At 41.3% G+C, this 18,082-nt stretch overlaps 1 protein-coding gene across 4 annotated transcripts in view; it reads left to right on the forward strand.

Annotated features, from left to right (window-relative positions):
• The window catches only part of NADK (NAD kinase), a 169,596-nt gene that overhangs the window by 141,073 nt on the left and 10,441 nt on the right, over window positions 1-18,082 (forward strand). For all 4 annotated transcript variants that reach the window (XM_089675923.1, XM_089675925.1, XM_089675926.1 and 1 more), the window contains 6 exons: window positions 4,474-4,559; window positions 9,388-9,490; window positions 10,573-10,724; window positions 12,980-13,079; window positions 13,302-13,459; window positions 16,369-16,451. In XM_089675923.1, the coding sequence (XP_089532049.1) occupies window positions 4,474-4,559; window positions 9,388-9,490; window positions 10,573-10,724; window positions 12,980-13,079; window positions 13,302-13,459; window positions 16,369-16,451 (682 nt within the window). The remainder of the gene's footprint in view (window positions 1-4,473; window positions 4,560-9,387; window positions 9,491-10,572; window positions 10,725-12,979; window positions 13,080-13,301; window positions 13,460-16,368; window positions 16,452-18,082) is intronic.

The following is an 18,082-nucleotide window of genomic DNA, read 5'->3' on the forward strand; positions in this document are numbered from 1 at the left end:
CATCCATGTCTTTATAAACCTTGCTTTGTGTACTGGTGAGCAGTCATGTTGAAACAGGAAGGAGCCATCCCCAAACTGTTTCCACAAAGTTGGGAGCATGAAATTGTCCAAAATGTCTTGGTATGCTGACACCTTAAGAGTTCCTTTCACTAGAACTAAGGGGCCAAGCCCAACCCCTGAAAAACAACCCCACACCATAATCCCCCCTCCACCAAACTTTATCTTTGGCACAATGCAGTCAGGCAAGTACCGCTCTCCTGGCAATCGCCAAACACAGACACATCCATCAGATTGCCAGACAGAGAAGTGTGATTGGTCACTCCAGAGCACACGTCTGCACTGCTCTAGAGTCCAGTGGCGGCGCGCTTTACACCACTGCATCCAATGCTTTTCATTGCACTTGGTGATGTAAGGCTTGGATGCAGCTGCTCGGCCATGGAAACCCATTCCATGAAGCTCTCTATGCACTGTTGTTGTGCTAATCTGAAGGCCACATGAAGTTTGGAGGTCTTTAGCTATTGACTCTGCAGACAGTTGGCGACTTCTGCACACTGTTCGCTGCAGCATGCGCTGACCTCACTGTCATTTTACATGGCCTACCACTTTGTGACTGAGTTGCTGTTGTTCCCAGTTGCTTCCACTTTGTTATAATACCACTAACAGCTGACTAGGGAATATTTAGTAACAAGGAAATTTCACAGATGAACTTATTGCACTGGTGGCAATCTATCACAGTACCACGCTTGAATTCACTGAGCTCCTGAGGGCCATGGAGGTGATTGGAACACCTGACTCCTATGATTTGAAGGGGTGGCCCAATACTTTTGGCAGTATAGTGTATATAGTTCTGCAATAGCACTGGTTTCTAATTTACTTTATAAATTAAATTATAAAGTGCTGGTAATTTCCACATCACTGTACAGAGAGCATGGGCTGGATCTATTCTGTGCTTTTTCAGCATTTTAGACTCCACTGCAATGCTATTGACAAATGCTGAACGTGGACAATTCTGTGTAACCTCTTCAAGGTAAATGTAGGGCGGATGTTGGTTCCAGCAAGGCAGTAAACGAACATCTGAGCGTCTTTGTACAATTATATTCTTCTCTCCAGTATAGATAATTCACCTCCTATGTAAATCTGTTACAGCAGACAACGTTGTAGTGCAGCTTAGAAAATGAAAGCCTACCCCTGATTAGTTGCAGCTGGTGATGTCTCTGCTTTTTGTTTGTAGATTCACTAAACTCCAGACAGATATAAATGACACAATGAATACAGCTATAAAGCTGTTAATACAAACATTAAATATACTGTATGTTATAGTATGTGACTAGTGTACGTACCTGAACGTTTTTTTCAGCCTTAGGCAATCCCTTATAGCAGAGCACTTGAGAACGAGGGAAAGCTTCATGTAGAAGGGTTGACAAGGAATGGTGAGCAGAGGAATAACCCCATCCTTCTGTTGCTCTTTCACTGTCCATTCAGCAGTCTAGGAATGAAGACAGGACATCACTTTATTCCTCATTTGTAATTGGTGACATCCACCTTACTATGCTGCATAAGAGAACTGGATGGGCAAAAATAAATCGCGCTCTCAGATATGTGTTAGCTCTCTATTTTGATTTTCGCCTGGAGTTCAGCTTTAAAACCAAATAAGGATCAGAGTAAGTGCCAGGCAGTTAGCAGTATATCTCATAGCACTACATTTTCTAAATGACTAGGCAGCAAGTGAAGGGACATTTCCCTACTAGGTACAATCAAAGCAATAAAACCTGATATGGACTCTAATGCTACCTGCTTTATTGAGAAACATTTTTGCTGTAGTTGGGCTGTAATTTTGTTCCTCCATATTTTTGTGTTTGAATATAAAGATATGTAGATTAGCCACCAGTGGGAGCTCTGTATTTGAGTTAGGCTCATTCAAGATCACCTAAATGGATTGTAAATGGAATTTCTTTTAAAATAACAAACGTGATACTTACCTGCTCTTTTCAATGACTTTGCACAGCCCCGATCCTTCTCTTCTTGAGTTCCCCACCGGCGCTCCTGGATCCCTTGAGTCCCCCCCCAGTTGAGTGCCCCCATAGCAAACCACTTGCTATGGTGGCACTTATGCGGGCTCAATCCCAAGCAGGGCTGTGTGTGTCCATTGACACACATAATGCAATTTGGCCCCACCCTCTGCTCTCTCCTCACAGGCTATGATTAGCAGCAGCAGGAGATAATGGCTCCTGCTGCTGCCTCCATGGCCAGTGAAAGAGGAGAAGGCTTTTTACTTTAATGCAGAAAATGCATTAAGGTAAAAACAAATCACCTGCCTTTAGAACCACTTTAAAGCCACCCTTCATCCCCCCCCCATTTATTCCTAAATGGTGCATTCTGGTGATTTTTACTATTTTGCTCCTTCGCATCATTTGGCCTATTGTTCAGCTGACCAGCACACCCCTGGCCCATGTGTGCCACAGTTTAATTGAAGTGAAATGTCCATCTACAAATGTTGATGGTTACACTTGCCGCTTCCTTCTTCATTTGAACATTAGTTGTCTTTTAATCCTTGGCATTTTCCCTGCCAGACCTGTGTAAAACTCTTAGTATCTGCATTCTTTGCATTCTTGAAATGTATTCAGCTGAAAGTATTAGAATTTTTGAGCCAACTCATCTTGATGATGTGAATTCTCCCCAACCACAATATATTATATTACTTCAAACCACCTAATGATTTACTTGTTCAATAAATATGAAGGGTTTACTGACCCCACGGGTGCCTGACAGTTTTTCAGGGACGTTGACGTCAGAGGTACAATCTCCAGATGCCAACACTCACCATCTTTGTCCAAAAAAACAATATCTTCATTGCATCTCCAGAAATATATGTTCAGACTGAATGGGAAAAAAAACCCAGATTGCTTAATCCACAATATACAGCATGGGTGGAGGAATCTCCTGCGGTTGCTATTATATTTTGACAGCTGTCTTCGCCAGCTGTCAAAATACTTGAACATCTACTGCATGTGATTGGATGCAGGTGCTGTTCGGATGACCGTTTTCTGCCCAGTTCCTCGGTTTTTGAAATGAGGAATGTTGGGTGGGTGGTTGCAAACAGGGACAGCCGTTCTATTTATATGTGCATACCCTATGCGCTTCTGGTGAGTGCGCATTCCTACCGTTACATCCAGGCACAAGCATTTGAATTCTGCTTTTATTCTGATTATCCACCATCCATTATTTATGAACTTCTATGAAATGATACTGCTGTTTTTTACTGTCTATTTATTGTCATTTTTACCAGTGCTGCACTCTATTTATACAAAACAGGGACAGCCACTGAGCGAATTTCAGCCGGTTTATCACGATCTGGCCCAAATTTGCTCTGGGTATGGCTAGCTTTAGTCATAAAAGGCTGGATGTGGTCTAAATGTGTCAACCAAGTTTTTATTGTTTTCTAGTATATGCTTCTTGAGATTTAAAATGTCACTAAACCCAGGACCCTGCATTTACAATATCTTCCATAGTACACAGAACATGGAAATGCAATTATTTTAGTAAATATAAACTGCTAAATACCTGCTGATTGGCCTTGTGCTGATCCCATGCACCCTCCCAAAGAAACTAAAACTCTCTAGCAATACACACTAAACTGAGCATGTGCAGAGTGACTCCTAGAGCTCTGTACTATCAGCAGATAGATTGAGCACCGTAGAAGAAGGGGAGGATTGCAGAAGACAGGATCAAACAGCCTTTTTATACAATGCGGAGGATTAACCCCTTAGGTTCCATAGTGAGTATAATAAGCATGCTTTACTGCATACACAGACTGATTTTACTGATGTGGGCTTAGTAACACTTTAAGGCTTTATGAATATCAATACCTAGTTACAATGAGAACATTTTTTCTAACACTAAATACATTTATAATACCCTTCTGATGTTATCCAGTGCCAGCAGTAATTTTTCCACTGCAGAGGCCCAGAACTGTTCTACTACTCCCTATTAGGTTTTCTGTTTTAAATATAAAATGGTAGTGCTTGTTCTGTAAATTTGCATTCACATGCATTTTGTTTTATATCTATGGACACGAAAAACACACTGCGTTCAGGATTAGTATATGTACACAGATCTTTGGTCCTCCCTGAGTGCCAGCTTATGCAAACCTGAACAGCACCACAAGCATGCCAACACTAACACAAACCTTGCTCACCATGGCACAGTTGACTTGTCATTATTCATTGATGCTTAGCAAGGCGTATTCTACATGACCAGTGGCACTTATACGGTCCAGAAGTATTTAGAAGTTCCAGACTTAAATTACAAAATAGATTTAAAGTCTTGCTATGTAGAAAACAGAGGCAATGTGATAAATGTGCCTCTATGGTACTCTGCAATAATCTGGACCTAGTCTCAAAATCTTTGATTTGCTGGACAAGTGCTCTGTAATTATTCCTGTTTATTTTGCTTTTTTTTTTTTTTTTCTTTTAGATTTTGATGACATCTCTAATCAGATTGACTTCATTATTTGCCTTGGGGGAGATGGGACCTTGTTGTATGCATCATCGCTCTTCCAGGTAGGATCAAATATATGGAAACATATTAGGATAGCTGTATCGCTCCAAATCTGATGAATAGGGTGATATGTGGCCCCCAAAACACATTGATGTTTGGAATAAAGCCTTACATTTGAATGTTCAAAACTCTGGCATTTTGATTGTAGATTCAAATATTTTTTTCTCATCCCAAGGTTATTGTGGTACTTCCTCAGTACATGGAAGTTGCCCGATCATTACCTGCATTGCCCGAATGTTCCCCAGGGACATCATCAGCACAATATTAATTTTGAGTAACAAAGTATCTCGCATTATTATCTTAAGGTTCAGGCATCATCGATGTACTACTCTAGGCATCCAGGTCTTTTTGCCTTCTGCTGCGGAGATTCACTCTCTCTAGTTGTGATAGTGACCATAATTAGTACTGAAAGTGGGGTAAAATTCAGAGCAGAGAGGAATTTTTTTTTAGCAAGAACACTTGTTCCCTTTGAAAGCTGTCCTGGAAGGGATTTCCTCTTCCTATTTGGTTTTTAGTACAGGAAGGAAGAGATCTCCCGAAAGGACATGATTGGATGGCATTAAAACCAGACAGGGTTTTTGTCTCTTCCCAAATGTATCCAAAACAAACAAAAACAAATGTTGGTTTAGATATTCTTTAAAGTGTATGTTAACCCTCAGGCCCCTTCACACAGGGGGGTCTGTGTGCTGATCAGTGCAGAGCGGGTGAATGACAGGTCCATGTCCACACAGTTTCTGCAGAGAGGACCCAGACAGATGGAGGGGGAGAAAGAAGGGGATGGATTCCCTTCCAGTTTATTTTGAGCTGGCCAGATGGGACACGGAGGTAGGCAGGTGTAAACAGATCCAAGTCTGTTTTCACCCGCCTGTCCATAGGGGTGGAATGGACCGGCGTACCTGATCGGACCCTTCATGTGAAAGCGGCCTAACAATCAATTTCCGCTATTTGCTCCCTTTTGGTCTTTTTAATATACCATTGGATGTGTTTTGTTATCTCAGTTAGAAAAGTACTAAAAAACCCTGCTGGTCCTGTGTCCTGTGCACACTTCCTGTGTCATCTCAAAAAGCCCTCTCAGCTTCTACCTTGGGTTACAGAATTAATTTGATTTTATGTTGCACAGTTCTGAGAGAGGAAGTGGTTGAGTAATTTAGCAAAAAACACTAGGCAGGGCCGAAGCCACTCAGTCCACAAAAAAAGCTATGTTGTCAGCCCACAACAGGACTTAGATGCTGAATGGATTTATGGCATACCTACTGGTATTGTTCTGTACTTACACATGGTCTGAGAATATAAGGATTTCATGTCCAAGGTTTAGACCAGCTGTATGTGTGAGCTGTATGTGTTTGCTGCCACTTTGCTGTTTGCTTCTACCCTCCAATTAAAACCTGTTTGTCTTGTCTGGGTTTAGTTTCAGACAGTTACAGTTCATTCATTGTATGTCAGGAAGACACCAGTTGATCCTGGCCCCAGGGTCACCAGAGTCTGGTTTGAATGACAGGTAGAGTTGTGTGTCTTTTGCATCACAGTGGTAGCTAATACCGTGCTGTTGGATGAGATTCCAGTGGGATCATGTATATGGAAAAACATTTGTGACAGAATGGAGCCCTGTGGCATCCTATAATGCAGTAGAAGTCAGGATAGGGTCTGTTCCTTCTCTGATTCTTTGTGATCGTCCTGATAACTACTGTAACCTCTAGACCATGAAGCGGCTTTAAAGTGGTAGCAAACCGCAGCTAATAAATAAATAAATCCCCTGCAAGGTAATGTCATAAAGTATGCATCGCCGTGATGATGCCACTCCTACCCATTCATGCGGGAGTCCTAGGCCATGGCCCAGTACTCTGAAGAAATGGCACAGGTACGCTGTTCCTTCAGAGCGCATGCGCCAGCTTTCAAAAATACCTAATATCTCTTAAACGGTGCACATTTAGGAGATATTAATTTGACCTACAAGTAAACTTTATTATAAGCTCCCCTGTAGGTAAAAGTCTAAAAAAAAAATTTACTACCACTTTAACATCCCTAGCGGTATTCCCGAGTGTAGCTCGGGGTAAAATGTCAGTGCCAAAAGCGGTCACCCCGATCTACACTCGGGCTTACCATGCGGCGCTGCATAGGGAGTCCCTGCTCCCGCGATGTGTCCCCTGCAGCGTCCCCGGCCATCTCCTCTGGCCGATGCCGGCATCCGGCTTCTGTGTTCCGGTCCCTGTGACGTCGGGACATATGGGTGCCGCCGGCGGTGGGAAATTAGAAAATTTTAAAATTTTTTTATTTTTTTCAAAACACATTTTTCATAGTAAAACATTACTGTTTCAACCCATTTCACATACATTTTGTCCCTACTGCTTTGTCCTGTGCCCTGCCTGCATTTTGTCTGTTCTTTCTGCCTGGAAACTGAGAAACGTCCATGGTGTCCAAAAAGTGTCCCTTTAGGTCAAAAGCGGGTTTAGATCAGCTAGAGAACAGCGATAGTAAATCAGAACCACTTGCAGAATTGAGTGATAATGATTCGTGGGGAAATTCGTCATCAGACACTGAAAACGATTTTGCGACTTTGCTCAGCAATGTACGAACTTGGCGCTCTATTTCAAATTTCAGTGTTTTTGGTTTGATTATATTATTGAATTAAATGTATTATTATATTATTATTTTTTATGATTATTTATTAAATTATAATTTATGATTTCGTGTTTCAAATTTTATCATACCCGGGATGTTTAATAGACTCTTGTTCGGACAGATTTCAGTGAGTTATTCCTAAAAATTACAGCCTACAATAAAAAACTACATATTTCCATGTAAAAATGTACCGCTTTCAGCACCAAAAATCTGAAATAATCAGACCGCTAGGGAGGTTAAGTGATCCAGTAAGACCAGTGGTCTACAGTGTCAAATGTGCCAAAAAGATAAAGGGTGGGGTGGAGCATTCTCCCTTGTCTCTATCCATCAATAGGTTTCTTTAGGTGGATTTCATTTTTTTAAACCAGATTTTATTTGACAGCCAGTTGTCCAGCCTGTTACGGACCTGCCTTTTCAATTACCTATCCAAGAAAGGTGCAAGAACCTTAACATACCTTTTTATGTAGCAAAAAAATATTCAGATTTCTGTGACATTGGCATCGTTTAGAATATGTTAAACCACTGCCAATGTCTTTCTACCTGTCTTCTCTCATTCATGAGTGCTGACAGCAAACATTGGGGTTGATTTACTAAAACTGGAGAATGCAATTTTTGGTGCAGATGTGCATAGACACCAATCCGCTTCCAGGTTTTTTTTTTTTGTCAAAGCTTAATTGAACAAACTGAAGTTAGCTGATTGGTTACCACTCACAGGTGTACCAGATTTGGCACTCTCCGGCTTTAGTAAATCAACCCCATTATGTCTGTTCATTATGGGAGCATATGCGGATATCCACAGTCTTTAGTTGTTACCATTCGCTGGAGGATTTAATTTAGGATCTTAAAATCATCGTTCCAAGAGCATAATTATAGAGGTATCTCAATCCAACCCTTCATTGCCTTCTATGACCTGCGCTATCATCACCTCTGTGTTTAAAGCTCAACAATAAGAACAGGTCTGAGCTGTTTTTAACTCTGAAACCTATAGTGTTACATTTTTCATCCCAAGGCAGACACCTGGTTCATGGTACTGTCAGTTCTGTAAACCTGCACCACCGCCTGTTTATTGCACACAGTTGCTTTGCTTAGTGCTTGTCTAGACAAGCCATCATTCATACACTTATCGTTACTAATTCGTATTTAAATGGCCTGACTCCTTAAAGGGATTCATAAATGGGCTTATTTCTTTTTTCATTATGTTCAGAGCTGAAAAATCCAAATTGTCTTTCTGAGATGAAATATTGCATATGAATGTTATATATTTTTATATTCAACCAGCAGGTGAAGCTTAAAGTGACACTAATCTATATCCATGCTCTCCAAAAAATAATCCATACACATCCATTACTTAATGGTACTGTAATCTATTTTTCTTGAAATTATTTCTTACTGTGTTTTTTCTGCCTCCTTATGGCGTCCTCTGTGGGCTCTCAAACCTCTCCTTTTCCTTCTACTGCTGTTTGCTTGGAATGAGAAGTGTACATTAGTTAAAGTCATGAGCACTGCTCTATGCACACTACAAATCACTTGGTCCCTAGTCCATCTGTGGAGCATGCAAGAGAGGGTGGCTACATTCCTATATACAGTGGGACCATGGAGAATGAACATTTAATAGCAAGTAAGATCGAAGCCCAAAAAAAATAAAAAAGTGAGGAGGATGAGCACAATATAAGGTACTTTTTTGAGTTCAGAATATCTACTTGAATAGAATTTTAATTATTTAGAACCGAGTTTAGTGTCACTTTTAAGGCTTATTTTTCAAATTTTCCAGTTTCTTCTAACCTAAGGCAAAAAGCCTGTGTTTACAAAGCTCAGTAGCTCAATATGAAATGTGCATTGTGACTCCTCCCCTCTCTCCCGATCCTTCATACCGCTCCACTCTGCCTGTAAGAAGATAATGGTGACAGTGCTCTCTATAGGAAAAAAAAAGCATTGTGTGCTTGGAGTGCTTTATTATGTATTCAAAATTATTTGTAAAGCAAAGGCTGGATACATACAGAAATAACATAAAAATATTGGACATCAGTTTTAAAACCTTTTAATGAAAACAAAAATGTTTAAAACCTTTAAAGTTCTATAAAAATCTGGCACTGGATTATGCTGTTGGGTCTTCATACACTTCACCAGCGAAGGTTTGTGACGTATGCGTATTTTTTTTCTTGCACCTTGTACACTGACTGAATATGGGGTTGACTCTTTTTCTCTCTGCAGGACAGTGTCCCTCCTGTGATGGCGTTTCATTTGGGATCACTGGGGTTCCTCACTCCTTTTAGCTTTGACAACTTCCAGACACAAGTCACTCAGGTTATAGAAGGTAAGAAAAGCCACTGAGGTCAGCACAGGGGCAGCCAAACTCCTCTTCAGTGGGCAAAGCCCTGGCGTTCTCTATTGTCTCAGCAGAGTTAATGATCACTCAGTGAATGCGTGTGCTGCAATTGGCATGTTCCTTTGTGTGAGAGCAATTTGCTAAGCAGGCTGAAAAGAAGACCGGTTACCTCTGCTGATCTGTGTACTGGGGACAAGTTGGCAGTCAGTAAACAGGCTTCATCTTTTGTTTACATGGGAAAAATTTAAAGAGCTCAAACATAAAAGAGTACAGTAAACATGATGTGAACATTTCTCTATAGAAATGTACAATTCCTTTTGTGAAAAACATTTATGATGTCTTTAGGGGTTTCATAGAAGCTATTTTGTTTGTGTATGAGCTGCTTTCCTTTCCCAGCAAGTCAATGTGGATTCAAAAGAAACCCAAATCTGCTTGTTGCTGCCCAGAAGCATTTTGCAGCATCTCCCTGAGAGATTGGAACTTTGCCTGCTTAATCCAAAGTGACAGAGTCTGCACATAGCTCACATCTCCTAGGCATGTATACCTTCCCAGCCATACTCCCTTACCATTTCCCAAAAATGCTGGAGGCCTCAATAACAGAGCAGGGCTTCTGAATATGGGGGGAACACATGGCTTCCTATGTGTGAAAGCAGCCAATCAGCAGGTCCAAGCACTGTCAATTGGAGATTCCATTATGTCACCCCCCTTTCTAAGCTCTGACACTAGAGCTTATACTATACATTCACAATAGGGATGTGGCAATGTGGGCTTTAAAGTATACATGTTTGTGGAGGGTAAGCTATATAGAGAAGCTGCAAGGGCTCTTTCAGACCGTCAGCAACGCTGCTCCCCAATTGATACTGTAATGTGAGTGAGCATTGTCAGCCTAGATCAGGAATTGAACTGCTACTGGCAGAATTATCAGGTGAAAATAAAGAAAAAAAAATATAGAAAACAAATGCAAGCATCACATTTGAGGACTGGTAAGCTGCCATTTATTACATTTTCTGGGTATAGATATGCTTTGATCTCTTCAGTGTTCCTAAGCTAGATTTTATATATTCTTGCAGGTAATGCGGCCCTGGTTCTCCGCAGCAGGCTAAAAGTGAAGGTGGCCAAGGAACACAAGGAGAAGAAGTCCTTGGTACAGAATGGGGTGGAGGAAAACGGCCTAATTGTTAACAAACCTGAGAAGGAGTTGATCAAACAAACAAAGTATCAGGTGTGTACCTTATATCAGGCTTACCATTTGTTAATTATTTTCATAGATGATTGAAGTATTTGAGAACACATTACTATCGTAGCCAATTGTTACTTATTACAAAGCATTTTTGTAACTATAACTTCATTTATTTAACTTCCTCCCGCCTGCCATGCAAAGAAATGACGGGAGGGCAGCCGTTCTCTCATTCTGGGAGGATGTCATATAACGACCTCCCACTCCAGCTGTGCATGCGCACCCCCGGGGGCGCATGGCACGACGATCGGTGGTGCGCTGTATCCCTGGGACACAGCAGATCACCAATCACAGTACAGAGCCAATGACATAGGCTCTATCATGTGATCAGCTGTGTCCAATCACAGCTGATCACATGTAAATAGGAAATGCCGGTTATCGGCAGTCCACTCCCTGTGCTGACAGCGCGTGAGGAGAGCAGAGCTGTTAAGTGGCATTCCTCGGAGGCGACATGTACACTGATCGTCAGGGCACTGATGATCAATGTAGCCCCATCAGTGCCACCTGTCAGTGCCCATCAATGCCACATACCAGTACCAATCAGTGCACATCAATGCCTCATACCAGTGCCCGTCAGTGCACATCAATGCCACATACCAGTACCCATCAGTGCACATCAATGACATATACCAGTGCCCATCAGTGCACATCAATGCCACATACCAGTGCCCATCAGAGATGCCTTTCAGTGCTGCCTATCAGTGCCGTCTATCAGTGCCATATATGAGTGCTGCCTTTCAGTGCCCATCAGTGATGCCTGTGAATGTCCATCATTGCAGCCTCATTAGCGAACATCAGTGAAGAAGAAAGATTACTTATTTACAAATTTTTATAACAGAAACTAAGAAACTTTTTTTTTTCAAAATTTTCAGTCTTTTTTAGTTTGTTTAGCAAAAAATAAAAAACGAAGTGGTGATTAAATACCACCAAAAGAAAGCTTGATCTGTCTAAAACAAAAATTGATCAAAATTTTGTTTGGGTACAGTGTTGCATGACCGTACAATTGTCATTCAAGTTGCGACAGCACTGAAAGATGAAAATTGGCCTGGGCAGGAAAGGGGTAAAAGTGGCCAGTAGGCAAGTGATTAAAAGCCAAATACCATTTGCTTTATATGGTGATTACATGACTGCACAACCTCTGTTTGTCCCTGCTCCCCATAGCTGGGCTACTTGTCTGTGTAAGTCAGAGCACCAACAGTGGCTCTCCCTTCCTGCTTGGACTTGCATGACAGTGTGTCTGTAATTTATATAACTAGATAAACTCTCACTAAATACACCCAAGAAAAGTCACACTTCCATCCTTGAAAGTGAATATATATAAACCAAACCTTTTCTCTAAATGGACTCAAACCCCTATCTCATGTATAAAACCCACTGCGTAGTGAAAAATTCAAATCAACCACTATAAATCACACAAGTCCAAAAATTAAAGTGTCTCCAACAAAAAAGTCCAAATATCAAATAATAAATGTGTCCAAAATATCGAAGATCTTCCAAAAAATATGTTATAAAGTATCCAACTTATTCACCAATCCGGATCCCGTAGTATCTAAAAAAAAAAAAAATGAAAAAAGTGTATTACCTTCAGATATTATAATAAATTAATATGTGAAAAATTGAATCAATAGAGCGTGAGTGACACGTGTTTCTGTACTTCTTAGTCAGTTTTGCTGCCGCACTCTCCACCCGACTCTGCATATTTTTATTGATGGCTAGCAGAAGCCACAGTCAATCCACACAGCAGAGCTGGCAAGGGGGGAGGAAGGAGTGACAGCCAGACTGACTATAAAAAATGTAGGCACACTGTGCATCAGTATAGCACCCTGTAACTAAAAGCAGGGTATACAGCTACAGAAAATGACCACCCCAGCACTGATCTAGGAGGAATTATTGGGTATAGGTTCCTCTCTCTGCACATCCTTTGGACTCTGTATGAAGTTCATGTGTGCCAGTGCACTGTGCTGTGGCATGCAGGATTCTTCTAGTGCAGGAAAGAGTGACAACACTACGGATAATGCAGAGTAAGCGCTGTTACCCTGTGGAAGTGCATGTAGTGTTAGGATTTATTGAAAGCTGGACATTAAAAGGAGTAAACATTTTGACATTACAGAAGCATGTTAAACAACATATTTGATATGTTTGGGTTTAGATATACTTTAATATTCAAAGTCTTTTATATAGTTTGTAGAATTGTAAAAAAAATAGGCCTAGCATGGTCATGTGTAATGTGTAAATTTCAGGTCCTGAATGAAGTAGTAGTGGACAGAGGTCCTTCTTCTTATCTCTCCAATGTAGACGTCTTCCTGGATGGGCACCTCATCACTACAGTTCAGGGAGATGGTAAGCTCCTATTGTTTGAGGCCCTCTAAACTTCTTATTTATATGAACAAAAGTGAGACCGTTTTTATGCAGAGATGGCTAAATGTGACATTTCAGCTTGTTGTCCATTGATCCCTTAACCTCTGTGTGTTAACGTTATACAAGTGTTAAAATTCAGAAACTGGGGTCAATGAGCAGGTGTATTGCCTGTGTGTCACTGTGTGTGTGGTCTGTCTTCTGCAGGGGTCATTGTGTCCACACCAACAGGCAGCACCGCATATGCAGCCGCAGCTGGAGCCTCCATGATTCATCCTAATGTACCTGCCATCATGATCACCCCAATCTGTCCCCACTCTCTTTCCTTCCGGCCAATTGTGGTCCCTGCAGGAGTGGAGCTTAAAGTAAGTTGTGTGGGGGTTTTGTTGTTTGTTTTTTCTTTCTAAGTGTTAAAGGTGATGGATGGCAAGACAAAAAGAAGATAGCACCGCCCAAAAGCCTTTCCAAGTGATGGTGGATCTGCACCACAGGGGTGACCCATTAAACTATACTAATTGTGTAATATGATCCCAAAATGTTCTTTAACTGGTTCCCAACCGCGCTATAGCCGAAGGACGGCTACAGCGCGGTTGTGTAATCCTTGGACGTCATTCCAGGACAGGCCCCCCCAGTGGCGTGCACCCGGCCCCACCAGTGATCGCTATGTCCTACGGACACAGCTGATCATGTGGTACAGTAAACGGCCAATCACAGCGGTTTTTTACCACATGATCAGCTGTGTCCAATGACACAGCAATCACCGGGTAAATACAGTTGTCGGTTATCGGCTGCACTTTCCTCACGCTGTCACAGCATGAGAAAAGTACTGCTGATAACCAGCAATTGTCAGCGAAGGGATCGGCACTGATCATCAGGGCACAAATGATCAGTGCCCTGATGATCAGTGCCAGCCACCTGTGCCACCCATCAGTGCTGCCCATCAGTGCAGCATCATCAGTGCCCATCAGTGCTGCCTATCTGTGCCACCTCATCAGTGCCTATCCATGCCCATCAGTGCTGCCTATCAGTGCAGCCTCATCAACACACATCAGTGAAGGAGAAAAATTACCTGTTTGCAAAATTATGTAATAGATACAAAGAAAAACTTTTTTTTAAAAAAATTTTTGCTATTTTTTTGATTATAGCGCAAAAATAAAACACCCAGCGGCGAGTAAATACCACCAAAAGAAGGCTCTATTTGTGTGAAAAACATAATAAAAATGTCCTATGCGTGCAGTGTTGCATGACTGCGTAATTGTCATTCAGAGTGTGACAGCACTGAAAGCTAAAAATTGGCCTGGGCAGGAAGTGGGTATAAGTGCCCAGTAGGCAAGTGATTAAAACCTCTCCTGTATCTGGTTAAAGCCCAGTTAAGATTTCAGTTTAAATTGGCTAAATACATTCCAGGTGCAAAGTCCGGGTGGGGGCATATGCACAAAGCCATACAAGCCAGATGTCCTTGTAAAAAGCTCCACAACTAAATGCTGATATAACTCCATGGTCTGGGTCTCCTAGCACTGGCAGCAAGCTCAAAACCGCAATCTCCCTCCAAGGGAATACCCTCTCTGAATTACAGGAAAGCAACAAAATTGCAGCTTTGACCCAAATAAAATAATTTTTCTCTCCAACTGCTGCAATTTATTACAACTCAGATTGCAAAGCTGGAGAGCTTATTAGCCGCTTTCAATAGGAATAAAATTATCGTTAAAAATGTTTTAATTATAATAAAGTAAACAAAAGTAGCAAAAAAAAAAAATATTTTAGAAGAACCCTTTGCCCTGTCTACAAATGCAAACATGTGTAGGGTATGAATATTAATTCAGTGTTTGCACCACATGCTTTGAACGTCAGAGTGATAACTTCTGAGGCCATCATCGAAACTGATAAACCTATAAAGGCTTTTAAAGTGTTGCTAATGGGCAATTTTTGGTAATGACGTTTTATTGCCATTTCATAGGCATGCACAGTTTTAAGGCTTGACATGATTAGTATCTTAATGAGTCAACCTACTCTTTGCAAAACCTATTTATTTTATTTTTTTAAAGTCTTTGGCCCATTTCACACGCACAATCCGATCAAGTCTGCCCGTTAGTTTTTCAGGCAGACTTGATCAGATGGTCCATACATCTCTATGAACAGGTGGGTGTAAATGGACTTGTGTCCCCCCGCTTACCTCGGGGTCTGATCTGGTCTGCTAAAAAAAAAGAAAAAAAAAAACGGGTATCCATCCTCTTCCTTTTTAGGAGGATTGGATTGAATGGACAATGGAGTCCATTTACTCCCGGCTACCCATAGAGCAGAGTGCGCTTTGTCCTTGAGCAGAGACAGACCTGTCATCCACTGTCTCTGCTCCAATCAGCAGGTGATCTGTGTGCTGATCAGAATCCGCCATATGAAAAGGGGTCTTTTATTTCTTTTTAACTGAAAATATAGGAGAAATAAAAAATTGCAATTGGCAACATTTTATTCTTCATGGCATCTGTTTTCAGAAAATATGCGGAAAGATACCAATGCGTTTTTTTTTTTATTGCTTTTTGCTCACTACAGTGCATTAAACAGATTCCTATGGGACATGTTCACGTCTTTGCGTTTTTGGAAGGGTCAGGGACTTTTATAAACGCAATAAGCAGCCTTTTTGCTTAGTTTAATGAAGACGCTGCTGAAACACATGTAGTGCGTTTTTGCTGCGTATTGCGTTTTTTTTTTTTTCTTCTGCCCAGCAATAAAAAGATTTCCCCTTTAACAAAAAAAACACATGTATAAACACGCAAAGCAAAATGCATAAAGCATTGCAAACATGAATCAAAAACAAACTGCATCGGTGTGAACCAGGCCTTATAGACGTCATCTCTGACTTGAGTAAGTGTCAACCTAAATTTACCAAATAAAATATAAAGCTTGCCTTCCTTCTATGTTATGTTCTTTGTGCCGCTGGCCTGTGGTGTTGTGGGTATTCTGTGTATTTACAACCATCATCATAGACCTGTGTACCCAAGGGCAGTGCCTAATAGCTGATCTTTCATCAACTGCACTGTCTTACATGAACTCTGTTCTTTTTATAGAGTAGAAGGTTACAGAACTCAACCTTTAATGAGTCAGTCTAACTAAAGTGAATATTTCAGTTTTCGATAGAGGATAGAAACCTGTGTGCCTACTGTATGTTAAAACAGCATTGTTATGTACCAACGAAGATCAGTGTTTCATTTTGAGTGATTTTATTCCTAAATCAGAAAGTCATTTCAAAATGTTTTTTTTTTTTTTGTTTTCATTCCAGATTATGCTATCGCCTAATGCACGGAATACTGCTTGGGTCTCGTTTGATGGGAGAAAAAGGCAGGAAATTTGCCATGGAGACAGGTAAGACCAGCATTTTCAGTGATGTGGATATGATCTGCTTACATGGAGGCGGAAGGATCCCCCACTGTTTCTTTTAGCAGGCCAGAACTAGAGGTAGGTGGGTGTAAACAGACACAAGTCCGTTTACTCCTGCCGGTCTATAAGGGTGAATGGACTGTCCAATCAGGTCCGCCTGAAAAACTGACAGGCGGACCTGATAAGAATGACCATGTGAAAGGGGCCTTGCAATCTATTTTGTTCTGCGCTTTGTCACCAAGTAAGGGGAAATTCAGAATTTCAGCATTTTCCCCAAAACAAGAGATAAGAGGAAATCTTCTAGTGTAGTCATATGTTTAAGAGGGGATTTCCCCTGATGTGGGGGATTTCCTCAAACATCCTGTTGCATCTTTAGGACAAGAAGAGAAAGAAAGTTCCCTTAAGGTACACCGACTGCCAAACGTAAACTGGCAGTTATTTTAACCCTTCACTTCTCTATGCAAAATAAAACAAGTTTTGGCTATACAAACATTTTTAGTAAAATTTGGTTCCAAGGAAACAAGGGTGGTAGTTGGGCAAGCAGTGTGTTCTATTATATAGTAAGATCTTTAGAAGTTAAAGTGGTTGTAAACCTTTACATATACCAAGTGAAGTGACTAGCGTTGGGTTATTGTATCTGTTTTTCTAGTCTTCTCTACATCTGTTCAAAGTCCAGAATTTATAAGCTTGTCTGAGCTTTTAGACAACAGAGGGCAGAGAGCTGAAGTTACTCTGCAAGCTCAGCTCTGAGAGCTGATTGGAAGAAAAGGGAGACCCCCCCTTCACACAGGAACAGAGCTGAAGCTGTCAATTACAGGCTGTGTGCTGGAGCTCCCTCTCGTCACCCTTTTTCTCGGTGTCAGGAAAACTTGTAAGAAGTGAATCATACTGATAGCAGAGGAATGAGGCAGCAGACAGAAATTACACTCACTGCTCTTGAGATGAGTGCACCCTATATAGGGATATGCTTTGTTCCTTTTTCATGTGTGAAGTTTACAACCACTTTATTGCAGAATTAAACAGGATATGAATATGGTAGAATTTTAATGTCCCACCCCACAACACCACATACTCACCAATAGAAAAAAACGGGACAGCGCTACAGACAGAGTGCTGAAAGTCCGCATGAACTGTGTATGAATTCTCAATATATAAACAATAGAAGAATCCCCTTGAGTCAATGATCCAAATGTATCAGAATAGTAATGTAACAATTCAGCAACATAACATATGGAAACATCCAGGTGCAAAAAGTCTCAGTGGACAAGTATGAAAAAGTTCCCTTCCGTCCAAATGTTCAAGAGGAGTAGAACGAAATCACCACTAGTGAGAACCCCACACCTTCAGCCTCTCTCCTGATAGACGTACTAATTCTCGGTCTGATTGTGCTGTTAACCCTATTCTCCCTGGGTAAGGGAATATCCTCCAAATATGGGTCCTCCAAAATGCAAAGAAGAGCAATACACACCAGTAAAAATCTTGTCCCATAACAGAGTTTAAAGTCCTCGCCTGCTCCAGGGGTCCAAAGAAGGATCACCACCAGGGGCGGACTGACAACTCATGGGGACCCCAGGCAATAGGGGATCATGGGGCCCTGTGTCCTAGCCCACACTCAA

This window comes from Staurois parvus, unplaced genomic scaffold, assembly GCF_062004578.1.
Source record: "Staurois parvus isolate SC_StPar_1 unplaced genomic scaffold, SC_StPar_1.0 ptg000160l, whole genome shotgun sequence".
NCBI classification, from domain to species: domain Eukaryota; kingdom Metazoa; phylum Chordata; class Amphibia; order Anura; family Ranidae; genus Staurois; species Staurois parvus.